The 17,670-nt window shown below is 37.2% G+C and overlaps 1 protein-coding gene across 4 annotated transcripts in view; it reads right to left on the minus strand.

Annotated features, from left to right (window-relative positions):
- Positions 1–17,670, minus strand: part of PRKDC (protein kinase, DNA-activated, catalytic subunit) — a 210,775-nt gene that overhangs the window by 50,240 nt on the left and 142,865 nt on the right. For all 4 annotated transcript variants that reach the window (XM_045050127.1, XM_011291282.4, XM_045050129.1 and 1 more), the window contains 7 exons: positions 17,358–17,537; positions 12,372–12,577; positions 10,100–10,238; positions 8,787–8,975; positions 7,865–8,089; positions 6,535–6,643; positions 4,840–4,951 (listed from right to left, as the gene is read on the minus strand). In XM_045050127.1, the coding sequence (XP_044906062.1) occupies positions 4,840–4,951; positions 6,535–6,643; positions 7,865–8,089; positions 8,787–8,975; positions 10,100–10,238; positions 12,372–12,577; positions 17,358–17,537 (1,160 nt within the window). The remainder of the gene's footprint in view (positions 1–4,839; positions 4,952–6,534; positions 6,644–7,864; positions 8,090–8,786; positions 8,976–10,099; positions 10,239–12,371; positions 12,578–17,357; positions 17,538–17,670) is intronic.

Genomic DNA, 17,670 nt, shown 5'->3' on the forward strand with positions numbered 1-17,670 from the left:
GGATTCCGTGTCTCCCTCTCTCTGTGCCTCCCCTGCTCACGCTTTCTCTCTCTCTCTCTCTCTCTCTCTCTCTCTCTCTCTCTCTCTCAAAAGTAAACATTAAAAAAAACACACACACAATGAGATATTACCTTATACCTGTTAGAATGGCTAAAATAAAAAAGACAAGAAATAACAAGCATTGGTGATAATGTGGAGAAAAAGAAACCCTCATGTATTGTTGGTGGGAATGTAAATTGGTGCAGTCACTGTGGAAAACAGTATGGAGGTTCCTCAAAAAATTAAAAATACAGCTTCCATGTGATCCAGCAACTTCACTACTGGGTATGTATCTGAAGAAAATGAAAACACTAATTTGAAAAGATATATGCACCTCTATGTTTATTGTAGCATTATTTATAATAGCCAAGCTATGGAAGCAACCCAAGTGTCCACTGATAGATGAATGGATAAAGATGTGGTGTTTGTTTGTGTGTGTGTGTGTGTGTGTGTGTGTGTGTGCACACGCACACACATACACACACAATGGAATGAATATTATTCAGCCATAAAAAAGAATGAGATCTTGCCATTTGCAACAAAAGGGATGGACCTAGAGAGTATAATGCTAAGTGAAATAAACAGAGAAAGACAAATACCATATGATTTTACTCATATGTGGAATTTAAGGAACAAAACAAATGAACAAAGGAAAAACCAGACCAAAAACAGACTCTTAAATACAGAGAACAAACTGGTGGTTGCCAAAGGGGAGGCAGGTGGGGGCATGAGTGAAACAGATAAAGGGAATTTAAAAGTACACTTTTAAATTCATGATGGGCACTAAAAAAAAAAAAAAAGAAAGAAAAGAAAAAGAGAGAGAAAAGAAACCTAAATAAATAAACCTAGATAAATGGAAGAACTATATACATATTAGAGAACTCTACACTGTCCAGATGGCAACTCCCAAACTTGCTCTATAGTGAAAACAAAATCCCAAACTCTGAGTTTTTGTTTTTGGCAGCAATGGACAAGCAGAGGGGCACCTGAGTGGCTCAGTAGGTTAAGTGTCTGACTCTTGATTTCGGCTCAGGTCATGATCTCATGGTTCAGGAGTTTGAGCCCTGCACTGAGCTCTGCGCTGACAGCATGGAGCTTGCTTTGGATCCTGTCTCTCCCCGTCTCTGTTCCTCTACTGCGCATGCTCGCTTTTGTTCTCTCTCAAAATAAATAAAATTGACAAGCAGATTCTAAAAATGTACATATAAATACAAAGAACCTAAAATAGACAAAGCAATTTTCATAAAGAAAAAATTGGAGTACACACCCTATCTGATTCAAGACTATTTTAAAGCAACAGTAATGAGGACAGTTTGATATATGAAAAAAATATATAGGTATATATAAATAAGGAATAGCACAGAGCATTCAAAACCAGACCCACACATATATGGTCATTGATTTTCAAAAAAGGTGCCGAGGCAATTCAATTATGAAAAGACTTTTGAACAAATGGGACTGAACAACCAGACAGCCATACAAAAAAGCCATCAGAATATGTACCCCCACATCATACCATCTACAAATATTATCTTCCTTTAGATCATAGACCTAATGTAAGAACTAAGACTATATATACATAGTCTTATATATAACATATATATATATATGTTATATATAAGACTATAACATTGCTAGAAAAAATGCAGAATAATTTTGCAAGATGTGCCTGTACTGTCTGTTTGAAGGGGCTCCTGCTGGGCAAATCTGAGACAATTTGAACATGAAATAAATAAGAATAGCAACAGATTACATTCCATTAAATAAAACTGGAATCCATGATTCTGTATTGATAGCTAAAATTCAAGTAAATGAATAAACAAATAGATGGAGAAGGGAAGGCTTTTCCTTACACTAAGATGTATTCTGATAAATATGGAACAAGGGCTGGAGTTAGAAAATCATCACCTTGCAACTATCATTGTTAAGACTGGTTTGGGCTAAAAGTCATCCACAGATACAAAACACAGAGGGCTAAGTCTTAGGAGAAGCAGGATACATGCATGTTTCAAAGCTTCTCCCACCCTTTTTATTAGTTGCAAAGAAAAAAAAAAACAGGCTTAAAACAAAAACAGGCATTATACACTGAACACCAGATAATATTTTTTCTGAGTTCGCATTTTTTATTATGTATGTATGTACGTATGTATGTATTTTAAGTTTGTACTTTAATTCTAGTTAGTTAACATACAGTGTTATGTTAGTGTCAGGTGCACAATATAGTGATTCAACACCTCCATACAACACCCCATGCTCATCAAGCCAGGTGCCCTCCTCAATCCTCATCACCTATTTCACCCATGCCCTGCTCCCCCCACCACCCCCTCTGGTAATTCAGTTTGTTCTCAATAGTTAAGATTCTGTTTCTTGGTTTGCCTCTCTTTTTTTTCCCCTTTGATCATTTGTTTTGTTTCTTAAATTTCATGTATGAGTGAAATCATTTGTATTTGTATTTCTCTGACTGACTTCTTTAGCTTAGCATAATAATACCCTCTAGCTCCATCCATATTGTTGCAAATTTCATTCTTATTATGGCTGAGTCTATTGTGTATATATATACGACATCTTCTTTATCCATTCATCAGTTGATGGATACTTGAGCTGTTTCCATAATTTGGCTATTATTGATAGTGCTGCTATAAACACTGAGGTGCATGTGCCCCATCGAATCACCATTTTTGTATCCTTTTGGTAAATACTAGTAGTGCAACTGCTGGGTTGTAGGACAGTTCTATTTTTATTATTTAATTAATTTATTAAATAATTTTTTTGATGTTTTATTTTTGAGAGAGAGAGACAGAGAGACACAGCACGAGCGGGATGGGACAGAGAGTGAGGGAGACACAGAATATGAAACAGGCTCCAGGCTCTTGAGTTGTCAGCACAGAGCTCGCTGGGGGACTTGAACCCATGAACCGTGAGATTATGACCTGAGCCGAAGTTGGACACTCAACCAATGAGCCACCCAGGTGCCCCTATTTTTAACTTTTTTAGGAACCTTCATACTGCCTTCCAGAGTGGCTGCACCAGTTTGCAGTGTATTACCTACAGTGCAATAGAGTTCCCCTTTCTCCACATCCTCACTAGTCCCTGTTGTTTCTTGCATTGTTGACTTTGGTCATTCTGACAAGTGTGAGGTAGGATCTCATTGTAGTTTTGATTTGTATTTTCCTGATGATCACTAACATTGAGCATCTTTTCGTGTGAAAGACCAGGCAATATTTTAACCAGGCAATCAAAATTACTATTACCAGTAAAAAGCACATGTACATCCTGCTTCTAGATGTAATACCCCGAAAATATTTCACTTAAGTAGTATTTTAACTATGGATGCACCACCTGAACCTAACCGTGAGAATATACAAACGCAAACTGAGGAACATTTCTCTAAAATGTCAATATCATAAAAGATGGCTAGGAAAGTGTTCCAGATTAAGAGGCCAGAAAGACATATCGATTAAATGCAATATGAGATTATGGGCTGGATATCGTCTTAGAAGGGGAGAAAATGCTTTAAAGGACACTAATGGGACAACTGACAAAACTGAAATTGGGGCTGTACTAAAAAAGAAAACAGTGAAGTTATTATTGTACTGGTGTTATATAAAACAATACTCTCTTAGGAAATGCACACTGATAAAGAGACACATATATGTACTTTAACTTCAAATGGTTCAGAACATAATTATGTATGTGTCGGGAGAGAAAATAAAAAAGCTAATGTGGCAACATGTTAAAAATGTTTGAAAACATTGGACTGCGTAAAAGGTACGCAGTTCATGGGAGTTCTACTTTTCTTTCAACTTTTCTATAGATAAGAACTTACCTCAAAATAAAGAGTAAAAAAAAAAAAGTACAAAAAATAAAAAGTAAAAACAAAACAAAACCAAACAAAACACCTGTAGGAGCAGAGGAAATAGGATATAATGGCAAGAACACCACACGGGGCCACAGTCCTTGAGTCCCACTTCCTGTGCATACTTGCACAAAATAATTCACGACCTCTCTGATTCTGGTGCCTTATCTCTGAAATACATGGTTAGTATCTGCCTCAGGGATTACCTGGGTTTCCACAGGGCAAGGAAAAGCTGAGTGTATGAAAATGATCTCAAATCTGGTAAAGTGATACATACAGTTATGAAATAAGAGTCAGGAGGTAGGAGGCACGAGTGTCAAAAATCCAAATTATAATAGAATAGTAACAAATCACGAAGCAGTGTTTTCTTTGCTGCCATTTCAGTTGCTAACATTTGGCCCTGAGACAGAAGCAGGTGGACCACTGCCCCCGCTGCTCCCCTGCTTTCTCTCACTGCCAACAGTGTGTTCGCAATCAACCTCCCAGCACACGATGAATTCAATGTCAGTGGGCAGCAATTCCCTGGCAGGGGATAAGCTGGGACAAAGGACACACTGCTGACATGGAGAGCTGTATGAGAACAACTTACACGAGAAATCAGCAAGATGAGCCTGATCTATACACACTAGGCTCAAACCCCACATTTTCCTAAACACCCATTTTGGAGACAAACCATTCTGGCAATTTCGTAAAAATCCACATTCAGTTCAAAAAGATCACATCTTGGGGCTCCTGGGTGGCTCAGTGGGTTAAGCATTCGACTTCGGCTCAGGTCATGATCTCATGGTTTGTGGGTTCGAGCCCCGCATCAGGCTCTGTGCTGACAGCTCAGAGCCTGGAGCCTGCGTCAGACACTCTGTCTCCCTTTCTCTCTGCCCTCCCCCACTCGCACTCTGTCTCTCTCTCAAAAATAAATATCAAAAAAAAAAAAGATCACATCTTACCGATTTGTGATGATGTCATCCCAGATGTTCATTGGATCCATTGTAGCATCAGGGTATCTGTTCGTCCAGGTTTTTAGAAGTCTCCTAAGGGGAGCTTGAGATGATAAATTACCTAAAAATATTAGAAGATGGCTATATCCACAGCTCAATGATAAAAGCAACTTACAAAGTAGGGCTGATATTAGTAAAAAAAAAAAAAAATTCAAATTTCTTGACCAAATTAAAAATTTTTGTTTTGTCTTTCACAACAGGAATACAAAGTTACCATAGTAAACCTAATACAGTTTGTCATTACAACTCAATTTCTTAAGACACAGAGTAAAAATGGGGAAATAAACATACACAATTTTTGCATTTAGCACAGATCCACAGTCTTTCATCTACAATTCCAAAATCTATAAAGGATCGAAACCTGAAAAGCTTTCATAGGGCTGCAGCCAATTTTCTTGTTGGCAAAATCTGATCTGAATCAGCATAGGGATACTTATATTATAGTCTTAGTTTATGCAATTTTTGTGAATTTTCATCACTTAAGCCGGAGACGCATCATTGTGTTGAATGACGAAATACTGCCTCCGACCTTGGTACCTGTACAAGGTTACATGGTAATAATAATAACCAAAGCAATCGGGACTCAAGAGATTCATGACAACCCTCAGGAAATTTAAATTTCACATTGATAATGCTTAAAGCTTTAGTTTCTGTTGGTGGGAAAGTAGTGGTTAAGAGCATAAGCTTAAATCAGACAGTCTTGGGTTCAAAATCTGAATCTTTCACATATTAGCTTAGGTAAGTTATTTATAAAATGAAAAAGCAAGGAATCTACCTCTCTTAAGGCTGTCATAAAAACTATGCATTATAGAAAAAAAAGATTAACATACGTCCTAGAAAGTAGAAAACATTTAATGAATGATCTGTCATTAATAATATGCGCTTGAAAAAGAATTCTCCAAATTTAAAGCAGAGAATGATTAATTGCAGATATATACAAATATCAATTTTTATCAGTACTCTGAGAGGGTCTTTCACAATTATTTTAAATTATTTAGGACACAAGTTGAAATTCCAGTTTATGACTAAGACATATTACCATTGCAAAGATGTACTCTTTCCCTTTGACTTTGGGTGGCCTCTCACAGGTGCCAGGATAAAATCCACTTGTTTGTAGCAGAAAGACCTTCAGGGTCTGCACACTGCCACCAGGAGCTTCACCTCCCCTCAGGCCAGGGTATGTGGTACCCAGTCACTGAACTTTTAGCCCCTCTGAGACACTGCAGGCTTGCGATAAGAAAGGTCCTCTGTGAGCCCCTCTGTTTCTCCACCATCAACTCAGGCCGTTTCTCCAGGAGCCTCCTGCACCGTTCAGTCCAGGGCAGATTCTGTTTTACATATTTGACATGGGAAATCCCTCTGCCTCAGTATGGGTCATATCGTGTGGGGATTACCCCACTCTTCTGAAAGCTTCTTCAAGCTAGGCAATATGTTTTATTTGGCTTTGCATCCCCAGTGCCTAGAATAGTGCTTGTCCATCTTAAACATTTATTTCAATGACCTCAAAATATGTATTTGCAGCATGAACTCAAAGTATTTTCTAACCCACACATTCAGTACATGTTTCACTTTCACTAAGCAAAATAATCATACCAAAACCTTTCCATAAGTATAAAAGAAAAAAAGGTAGTCTAAAAAAATTACCTTGTTTGCTTATAAAACTGATGAACTCCTGAATTTCTATAATAGTTTGTACAGACTGCACTTTGGTGAGTCTACTTCTGTGTAAGAGAACGTCAATACTTGAATAATTCTAGAAAAAAGATATTTAACATTGTTTATAAATCAATTTCCTACTTTAAATTTTAATACAGTTCCCTAAAACATGAAATACAGCAACTACCTTACATCAATTACAAAAATGTGTCTCAGAATAGTTAATAATTAGCTCACAGAAGCAATTAACAGTTTAAAATTTTTTAAATAATTCAGGTTTTTAATCACATTTTGGCTCAATGAAGTCAATAAAATCAATACAACTGGGCTACTGTTGCCTCTATTGACCACCAGTTTTTAAAAATCACAACATCCTATAAAGTAAAACTGCCAACTACAGAAGCCAACTCCTTCTTCGCCAATAAACTTCCTCTACTAAACAAATTCAAAAATTTTTAAAAATAACGATAACGAATGAATATGCTTCTATGATCAATATCAGCCAACGATAAATGTTAATTAATAGGCTCTATAAAGACACTGACTTTAAAACCAAATATCAGAAGATTCTCATAAAAGCAAAAAGGAAAGAAGGTATAATGGTGGAAAATGATCAGGGAAGATTAGTTCATACCCTCCACAAAGCAACCAAACTTCCATTCAGCCACTCTAGATGAAAAGTCTACTCTCAAGTGTTCTTTAACAGCACAACCCTATGTGTCAAGTAACTTGAATTTAAACAAAATCTTGGAAGAAAAAAATAAAACCCAAGGAAAAGCAAAAAACAAAAAAACAAAAAAAGAACTTCTTAAACAGAAAAACAAAATGCAAATGCATTAAGCCATTTGCAACTACGTGGATGGAACTAGAGGGTATTATGCTAAGTGAAATTAGCCAGAGAAAGACAAAAATCATGTGACTTCACTCATATGAGGACTTTAAGAGACAAAACAGATGCACATAAGGGAAGGGAAACAAAAATACTATAATAACAGGGAGGGGGACAAAACAGAAGAGACTCATAAATAATGGAGAACAAACTGAGGGTTACTAGAGGGGTTGTGGGAGGGGGATGGGCTAAATGGGTAAGGGGCTTAAGGAATCTACTCCTGAAATCATTGTTGCACTAGATGCTACCTAATTTAGATGTAAATTTAAAAAAAATAAAAAATAAAATTTAAAAAATGCATTAAGACAAAGGACAAAGTGAAAAGATTTTAGAAGAAACTTTTTGTGTGTTGATTTTTTTTGTTCATGAGTTTATGGACTTAAAAGTATCATAGAAATGGTACATTTCAGATGGGTGTATCTGTATTACCTGCATAAAAATCTGAATGCAATTTTCAATATAATATTTGGCTCTATCAACATCGTCTTGTAAGATGTAAAGAAGACTCAATTCCTGACTATAATGCAGCTCAATAAGAGCCTTCTGAACCTCCTTGTTCACAGCCTCATCAATAAATGTCAGCAGGGACTGGTCAGCCTCCCCTTGAAGCAGTAACTTCAGCTTGCTGCGGATCATGTAAGGTAGATAGGTCTCCTAAAGAAGAGAAGACTACTTTAACTTCAGAAAACCAATATGAGTATTTTAGTACTACAATATCCATTGGTATAATTTTGTAGGTCCAGATTTAGATCCAAAGTGACAATGTTTGATGTTTCAAACCTAAAACTACAATTCTTAGGACACATTCACTTAAAATTATTGATTTTTGTAACCACAAAATACACAGAAACATGTTCTATGGAAAATGGGAGCTACTTTTAGCTGAAAGATCTTTGGATGTTACACACAAGTGAGGAATCTACAAGCACAGCCAAGACAGTTGCTTTGTGGGGACCAGGTGAGTCATTTCCCTCCAAGAGTTGGGGTGATCCCATGAGAGGGGAACCATGTCACCCCAGGGGTAAGGGCTACCCCATGTGTATCCTGTGTCTCAGGGCAGAGACACCAAGGAATATTCTTCCATGTAGTTATACTATGGATATTAATGTTTATTTTAAATGCATCCCATATACTTGGAAAGGAGTGGCCAAAAGTGGCTAAAAAAGAGATAAAAAGAATGGCTAAAGAGATTTGACAATACTATGGAGTTGTTGGGGGGAGTCAGGTTATACAAATGTTCTATGCTTTATAACTACTACCTTGTTTTTGAAAAGTTTTAAACAATTTCATTAATTAGAAAACAGCTATCTATAATATTTATCTCAGTGACTTCAAATGTAATTCTACTCACCTGATAAAATGGTTCACTCCACATTTTATTTAGATCTGGAGGGTTTTCATTGTCAACGCTGACTATAGAACAGTATGCCAATGATTTCCACTCAGCAAGCTGGTTGTAACAGTCAAGGGATGCAAGTTCCCAAAAATCCTTCTCAGCTTCAGTAGGCTCACCATCTACCCATTCTTGTTTATTGAGAGCCTCATGAAGAAAAGTTCATACATTTATTTTAAAAGTTGGAAGGAATATAAATGAAAACATTTGTATTATAGGTAGTAAACTATTCATGCTAAGGACAATAATTTTCAGATTTATGACAAGGGGAGAGAAAAGAGAAAACAGAGTAACACTAAATGGAAGAAAAAAAACCAAAAGAAATCTCTCAGGAACAAATCAACGTAAAAACCAAGAGGAAACGATTTCTCTGAGAAACTTACCAATGAAGCCAATTAATAAACTGAAGATTCTGAATGACCCAAAATTTGATCTGAATCAATACTGTGGATTATTTACTACTTAAAGAGCTCTTAGATTGAAAATTAGAAAATAGGACATTTACAGAAAATTGCAAAGGACTTTACAATCTGGACTGCTCATTCAAGAATCTCATAAGTCATGGGGCGCCTGGGTGGCTCAGTCAGTTAGGCGGCTGACTTCGGCTCAGGTCATGATCTCGCGGTCCGTGAGTTCGAGCCCCACGTCGGGCTCTGTGCTGACAGCTCAGAGCCTGGAGCCTGTTTCGGATTCTGTGTCTCCCTCTCTCTGACCCTCCCCCGTTCATGCTGTGTCTCTCTCTGTCTCAAAAATAAATAAACGTTAAAAAAAAAAAATTTAAAAAAAGAAAAAAAAAAAAGAATCTCATAGGTCATGGACTCTGAATTTAAACTGCTTAGTAGATATCTATACCTAGGTAGCCACTGGCAACTCAAAATACAAACTGTACAAAGCTGAACTTAGTCATCTCCAAACCAATTTTTACCTATCTCTTTATAAAGTTTCTACTTACTGTAGGAAAACAATTTACCCTAAGAGAAATTATATAATAACAGCAGATACTGAAATAACATGTTAACAGTTTTACAGCATTTGGTATGAAATGCTTTCTCCTTTATTCAATGATGTTTTCTTAAAAAGAGTAAAAGATAAAGCAATAGTTATTTCACATTTTGTTATTATGAAACTATTCTCTGCTACTAATTTTTGTGTAAAAACCAAGGAATAAAGTTGAAACATTACAAAACTCTAAATTCTAAAGGTAACAGTTTTTCCAATCAGAAAACAAAAGTGCTTAAACAACTGGCATATTTGCTAGTGATCAGTTTTACCTCATTATACTGTTTAGCAGCTTCAGAGTAATCGCTTCTTGCCTCTGCTAATACCGCATTCTGAGTGATTTGCTTTGTTCCTATCTCACTACTAAAAATACCACGGAGGACGTCATATTCTCCAATTGATCTATACAGTCTAAAAACAAGCCAAAAAGAAAGTCCAAATCAATGACTACGTCAATATTTTTAAAGTTTTTATTCTAATGAAATGATATTAAATCCAGATGTGACATTATCTTAGCCAAAAAGGATATATGTTATTTTTGTTCTATAAATATAAAATCTTACACCCTATGAAGTTACCATTAGGTTTTACTACTTTAGTCATACAGGAAGCAGAGATTATTCTAAAGTGCATTTAAAGTGAAATCTGAAAATATTGTAAGTTTACAATGGATAAATTGTATCATTAAATAAGACCATCCTGTGTTAATCCATTACAGTAATAATGCACATACCAGTGGGTGACCTATTTGAAATCCTGTCTAGACCTAAAATTTGGAACGTAGCCAAGAGTCCAGAGTGAGTAAAAATTAATCCTGGTTCTAATAAAGCCATGTTTTAATCCACATTCTATGGGCCATCTTGATTCTACTGACAAGTAATTTTCTTACAGCCTTACTATATGCTTGAGCACCCATTCTTCTCTTCACATTAACAAAAATCTACTTTACCCCTTCAACCAAACTTGCTCTGTTAAGACATTCTCAAGTAAATTTTTAATAAGTTTGTTCCCTTCCCCTACAACTTTTTTCCCCCTCTTTTAAGTTTCAACACAAATGTTATCTCTTCCTGATGCTGCAGTCACCTGGCCAGCCAGTGAGGACTGCTTCCTCCTTGGCTTTCCTGCAGTTTGGTCCTTTCGCAGGTATGAAATCTCATGTACTTATTACATCAAAAAAGCCCCACGGGCTCTCTCAGAGCCTAAGAATTCCAAATTTAGATAAAAATCTAGTAGACATGGCCCTCTCTTTGCCCTGCTCATAGAGGCTTATGGGTAACAAGTCAGAGGCAGAGGTGGGGAGATGGGAGGTAGGGCAACAGCTCACAGTCCAAGAGCTCAAGAGGAGATGAGAATTACAAACATTTTTCAGTAGCTGGAAAAGAGATCAGTCTCACATCCACCTTGCACTGGCCCCATGGTCCCAGGATGATACGCACTATAACATGGTCAAAATGATGACCCAAATCATCAACAGGCAAAATTATGTTCTCACTACTCTGTTTGAAAGGAATGTAAAATATTATATGTAAACTATGAAGAAGTATTAAATAAAGTTAGAAAACAGTGTTTAAAGTTTAGGCTCTAAAAGTTGTGTGCTTCATTTACCCAGAAAATACACACGAGTTTCTCATTCTCTGAAAATATTAAATATACAAACTGTTACTGACTGTTCACCTACACATCTGGAACCACAGGATAACAACAGCTCCTTAGACAGAAGCAGTGTTAGCCAAGACGCACCCTCTGAACTGCCCTCTGTCTTGCCTCTCAGAGATCTCACCACCTCCCATTTCATGTTATGGTTAGTTATACAGGAAAGTACATATATTTCCTACTGGTTGGCTACTTTTGTGAGTCTGGGAGATATGTTTAATTCTTCTTAGCACCTGACCTAATGTCTTGTTCACACATAATGCTCAGTTAAGATATGAATAGTACAAGGATTCCTCACGTTTACTTTTATTCTCTTTTTTCCTAGAACCTGAAGATCTAAAAATCAGCACTAAAAAATATAAGTTCAAATTTAATTTTAACCTAATCTAACATCCTTCTCAGAATTAGACACTGGCTTTTTTATAATGAAACCACAAGTAAGGAAAAAAACACACATAATGCAAAATGGCATAGAATGACAAAATGGAACTTGTTTTTCCTAAATAAAGTAATTGGATTAAATTGTCTATAAGAGTTTGAGTCCTGCTGAAAATAAATTATTCTCAATTCCGTTTAAGTAAAGCAGTAAAAACATACAAAACTAAATAACGGCCACACTTTTCAGGAAACTAAACTTGGTAGTTAACACCCTGAGTCCTTTTAAAAGGACTGTGTATGTTTAATTAATTAATCTTTCCTGGAGCAAGACATTCCTTGTTGTGACAACTATTCTTAACTCATGGAATGGTACTTAGCCAGAGATTTTTCAAAAAATTTCACAGAAGTGTTACGATCAACTTTATTTGCTCATTTTCTGCCAAAATGAAACGATTTTTGTGTATTACTTTAGCCAAATTCACTGTTCTCCCAACAGTGGATCAAAAAGCTTACTTAGCAAGTTCCATCCATCTGACGACATCAGGTGAGAGGTGAGTCCTCCCCTGAAACCGCTTGGCAGGTGGCTCTGGTGGTAGCAGCTGGAGCAGGGCCTCTTCAAGGAGGCGGATGCCCACGGGCTGCTGCAGGCTGGCCAGGCAGCCAGCACTGACAGAAGCTGGGTTGAGGCTCAGCAAGTCTGTGTGTTGGCAACTGATTTCCTATGAAACCACAAACACATGCAGCTATTTAGGCTGTGATACTTTGACCGTATCTTCACAAGTGAGTAACTCATTTTACTAAACATGAAAGAACATTTTGATGTAAGTAGTGATAGAACCAGAAAATTTCTCTGTGTAATTCTATTAACAAAATTTCCTCAACATTCAGCTTGCTCAAAGGAGGAAATGACCTTGGATTTTTACACTATCAATTTAGACATTACTTTAAAGAAAAGTACTAGCAAATTATGAAAAATTATATACTCTGTATATCTAGGCATCAATTGCAGTTTCCAGGAATATTTAGCCTGAACGGGTGAGAAAAGCAGCTGAAACACAGATTTCATATCCAAACACCAGAAAGTAGGTACTTATTTCCATTACTCTAATTAACATCTTTTTTTCCATCTCCTTCCACCCAGGGGCTAACCAATTCACAATAATATTGAATAAGAGGATTTCAGGAATTATATTGGCCTTTACTTTGTAACTCTCAATTTGAGAGTCCTATATACACCAATAAAAAATAAACTACAAATCAATATGCAGAACAATATAAATAGTATGGCAGGGTCACCTGGGTGGCTCAGTCATTTGAGCAGCCAACTTTCAATTTCAGCTCAGGTCATGATCTCCCAGTTCGTGGGATTGAGCTTCCCATTCTACTCTGTGCTGACACCATGGAGCCTGCTTGGGATGCTCTCTTTCCCTCTCTCTCTACCCCTCCCCCACTCACATGCACATGCACACACACTCTCTCAAAATTAAATAAACTTAAAAAAATACATTTGATTAAAAAAAACAGTATGGCAGCATCTTCATTAAAACACAGCTGAATGTATGCATATAGTTCTTGTGTGGTTGTGTACGTCTGTGTATGCACATATACGCAGGTATCTGGAAAAGTCAGTGAAGACAGTCCCCACTAAGCCACATCCACACCACCTTCCTCCCAGCTGTGCCATGCATGGACTACTTACTAAGTCTAACTAAGCCAACTTAAATTCTACATTAGAGGTCTTGAAAGAATACAGATTCTCCAAAGCAAGCTAGCAAACAAAAATGTCTATTAGAAGGAACTAGTGGTACAGGAAAAAAATCCAAATAAAATTAATTAATAACACAGCGAAGCCTCAGTCGTAGTTGAGGTGTCAGATTTTGAGACAACATCTACTAATTTAGAGAGAGAAACCCTGAGTTACACAAGACTATTTTAAAATAAATATACTTTTAAGTTTCAAGGAATCATTTCATTCTATAAATATTTATTGAATGCCTTCTATATTCTAGACACTGTAGTAAACAATGTTGCCCCTGACATTAAGATTTATTCCCATTGCCAATAGAAGTCTTTTGTGAAATAGTTGTAAATAAGTAAACAATTATTACTGGGATATTACTCCTCTATATGTAAATGCATTCTCACAATTTAAGTTGAGTTCTGCGAGTATATTTTCAAGAAGACTGACTCTTCTGTATGATCTTGTTGCCAGTATCATTTTACTTTATAAAGAGTGATTTGCTAAGCCAAAAAAACTTCAGCTGACTGATTACACTTCTTATAAATTCCAAAAGAGAATAAAGTAATGAAGTCTAATTTGTAAAATGATGACTGCCTAATAGAATTAATAACAATATTTTTTGTTTGGACTCTTATCTCGCTGTAGTAGGGGAAGGCAAGGGCCATTTCTTCATTTCAAATATTCCATAGTTGTTAAATAAAGATTTACACATAAAATATCCTCATTAGGTGTTTTGTAAAGAAAGCCAAGGGGCGCCTGGGTGGCTCAGTCGGTTGAGCTTCCGACTTCAGCTCAGGTCGTGATCTCACACTCCATGAGTTCGAGCCCCGTGTCAGGCTCTGTGCTGACGGCTCAGAGCCTAGAGCCCGCTTCCGCTTCCGCTTCTGTGTCTCCCTCTCTCTTTGACCCTCCCCCCATTCATGCTCTGTCTCTGTCTCAAAAATAAATAAACATTAAAAAAAAAATTTAAGAAAGCCAAAAAAAGTTTTTTAAAGTTTATTTATTTTGAGAGACAGAGAAAACAAGCAGGAGAGAGGCAGAAAAAGGGAAAGAAAGAAAATCCCAAGCAGGGTCCACACTGTCCGTGCAGAGCCCAATGTGGGGCTCAAACTCACAAACCAGGAGATCATGACCTGAGCCAAAGTTAGATGCCCAACCAACTGAGCCACACAGGCGCCCCAAGAAAGTTAAAATTTTATATGAATTTCAAACAAGCGATGAATAGCATAAATGTATTTAACATCTGTTAAATTAAACCAAATTAACATCTGTTTGCCAGTCACTGACTGGGATACAATCAGGATAGTCTGACAAATACAGGATATGCAGCAGACAAGAAACTCATTCGGAGATGTCATGGTGGGGCAGTGGCATCTCAAAGAGACCCTACCCCTTGCTAGAACAAGAAGTCACATAAATGCCATGCCAAATGTGCTAAGACGTCATGGAGAGAGGGAAAATAATCATAGATTCAGAAATGAACCACAAAGTCGTAACAGCAAATGCTGCAAACTGCAGGCACTAACTTGCAATCATGTTGCTTTTTCCAAAGGCAATGCCAAATTGCAAGCTCTAGAGCGAGTAGAAGTAATTTATTTACTTAATGACGGTTAATGACTCTCTTAAAAAACAATGGAAAAAAAAGCTTTTAAAAAGAAATATAGGGACAAAACTAGGAATTCAGATTTTAAAAAATCACTTCAGAATACAGTGTAAAGAGAATCTTCTTTTGAAATACTGACTGATTCAATGCAATTTCTCAAATCTTATCTTTAGTGTAGCCAGGAGGAAAATAATGAAGGAATTCTACTTGTAAATTATAAACCAATAAAAATAGAATATATAAAAAGAAACTATATTAATAGTTTCATGCTACATCAGAAAGAATAAAACAGGAAAACCAAGTGTTTCATCTCAGGGAATTATTACCCAATTAGTTTGCAAACCAAAGCTACTGATAAATAATATTAAATAACGTTATTTTATTTTAAAGTTTATTTGTTTACTTTGAGAGAGAGAGCATACAAGCTGGGAAGGGGCAGAGAGAGAAGGAGGGAGAATCCCCAGCAGGTTCCGTGCCTTCAGTGCAGAGCCTGACACAGGGCTCAATCTCATGAACCATCAGACTATATCCTGAGCTGAAATCAAGAGTCAGATGCTTAACCGACTGAACCACCCAGGCGCCCCAAGAATATATATGTATTTTAAATTACCCCATGGAGGTTACTAGTTATAAAAATACTAAAATGAATTGAAAAGGTTTTCCGTTAGGGGTACCTACGTGGCTCAGTCGGTTGAGCGTCCAACTCTTGATTTCGCTCAGGTCATGATCTCAAGGATTATGAGTCTGAGCCCCACATTGGGCTCTGTGCTCTCAGTGCAGAGCCTGCTTGAGAGTCTGTCTCCCTCTCTCTCTGCCCCTCCCTGCTCTCTCCCTCTCTCTCTCAAAATAAATAAATAAACTTAAAAAAATAAAAAATAAAAAAAGGCTTTCCATTAGGGAATTTGTAATGATCGTGTTTTGAACGGCAAAGGAAACATTTCTTATATGAAAAAGTAACCTTCCAAAGGCATGTTTAAGTAGTAACTCAAAGTATGCCTCTATTAACATCTGCTCAAACTGTATTACCTTAGCATGACTTCTCTGACCACTCGGTCTAAGTACACAGCCCCCACCCTGATCAAGAGGCTGTCTCCCTCCCTGCTTCATTACTACCCTGCATTACTTTAGTACTCCCGTAGTACTCAAGTTCGATGACACTACTATGTTATGTTATCTTCTGTTTTTGTTTATTGTTTGTCACCCACTGTAATTCTAGGAGGGCAGAAATTTGTGCTTCTTCCATCACTCACTGTTCCCACAACTTACAACAAAGTCAGGAATGTGCTCAGTCCACATTTCTTAAAGGCACTCAGGAGGCAGGAAATAATTTGGAGAAATAGTACCTAAGGAAAAACTACTAACAACATACAGGGTTTAACCAAAACACTAAAGGGACTGGCATATTAAAAATCAGAACATTGTTGGGGCGCCTGGGTGGCGCAGTCGGTTAAGCGTCCGACTTCAGCCAGGTCACGATCTCGCTGTCCGTGAGTTTGAGCCCCGCGTCAGGCTCTGGGCTGATGGCTCAGAGCCTGGAGCCTGTTTCTGATTCTGTGTCTCCCTCTCTCTCTGCCTCTCCCCTGTTCATGCTCTGTCTCTCTCTGTCCCAAAAATAAATAAACGTTGAAAAAAAAAATTAAAAAAAAAAATCAGAACATTGTACACCAAGGCTGATTTCTAATTATCCTGCCATATATAAGTTGTTTTTTTTTTTATTTTTTTAATGTTTATTTTTTTGAGAGGGGGAGAAAGAGAGAGAGAGAGAGAGAGAGAAAAAGAGAGACAGAGACAGAGCGTGAGCAGGGGAGGAGCAGAGAGAAAGGGAGACACAGAATCTGAAGCAGGCTCCAGGCTCTGAGCTGTCAGCACAGACCTTGACGCGGGGCTCGAACCCACAGACTGCGAGACCATGACCCAAACAGAAGTCGGACACTTAACCGACTGAGCCACCCAGGTGCCCATATAAGTTTGTTTAAAAAACAAAAAAAAAACGAATAAATTACACCTCATCAGGGAAGAGGTAACCATACAGAATACACCTAAATTGTTAAACACCTTGTGCTTTGGCCTGTGGAACAAATGAAGTTATTGTGACACAGTCAGGTCATGGCAAAGTAGATAATGCAGTTTATGAAGCACATGTGTAGATGCTCACCTGGATACAAGAAACAAAAGGTGGAAAGAAAGAGAACGTGGTGTTAAGAAAATGATTGAAGTCCTGGAGCAACTTTTGAGTAATGATGTTTTTCTCAGACACGGTCTTGTGTTTATCCATCTCTTTTATAATTCCAGAAAACAAGCTGCCAAAGAGCTGTTTTGCAATTATTGGGTCTCTCTGTAAAATATTCAAAACAGACAAATTAGGATCTGAAGTAAAAATGCTATAGAAATTACTGCTACCATCAGAGCTTATTTGAAAACACAAACTCCTGCAAACATATCTAATTTACATCTCAGTTTTGTTTAGA

This window comes from Felis catus, chromosome F2 (assembly GCF_018350175.1).
Source record: "Felis catus isolate Fca126 chromosome F2, F.catus_Fca126_mat1.0, whole genome shotgun sequence".
Classification (NCBI taxonomy): domain Eukaryota; kingdom Metazoa; phylum Chordata; class Mammalia; order Carnivora; family Felidae; genus Felis; species Felis catus.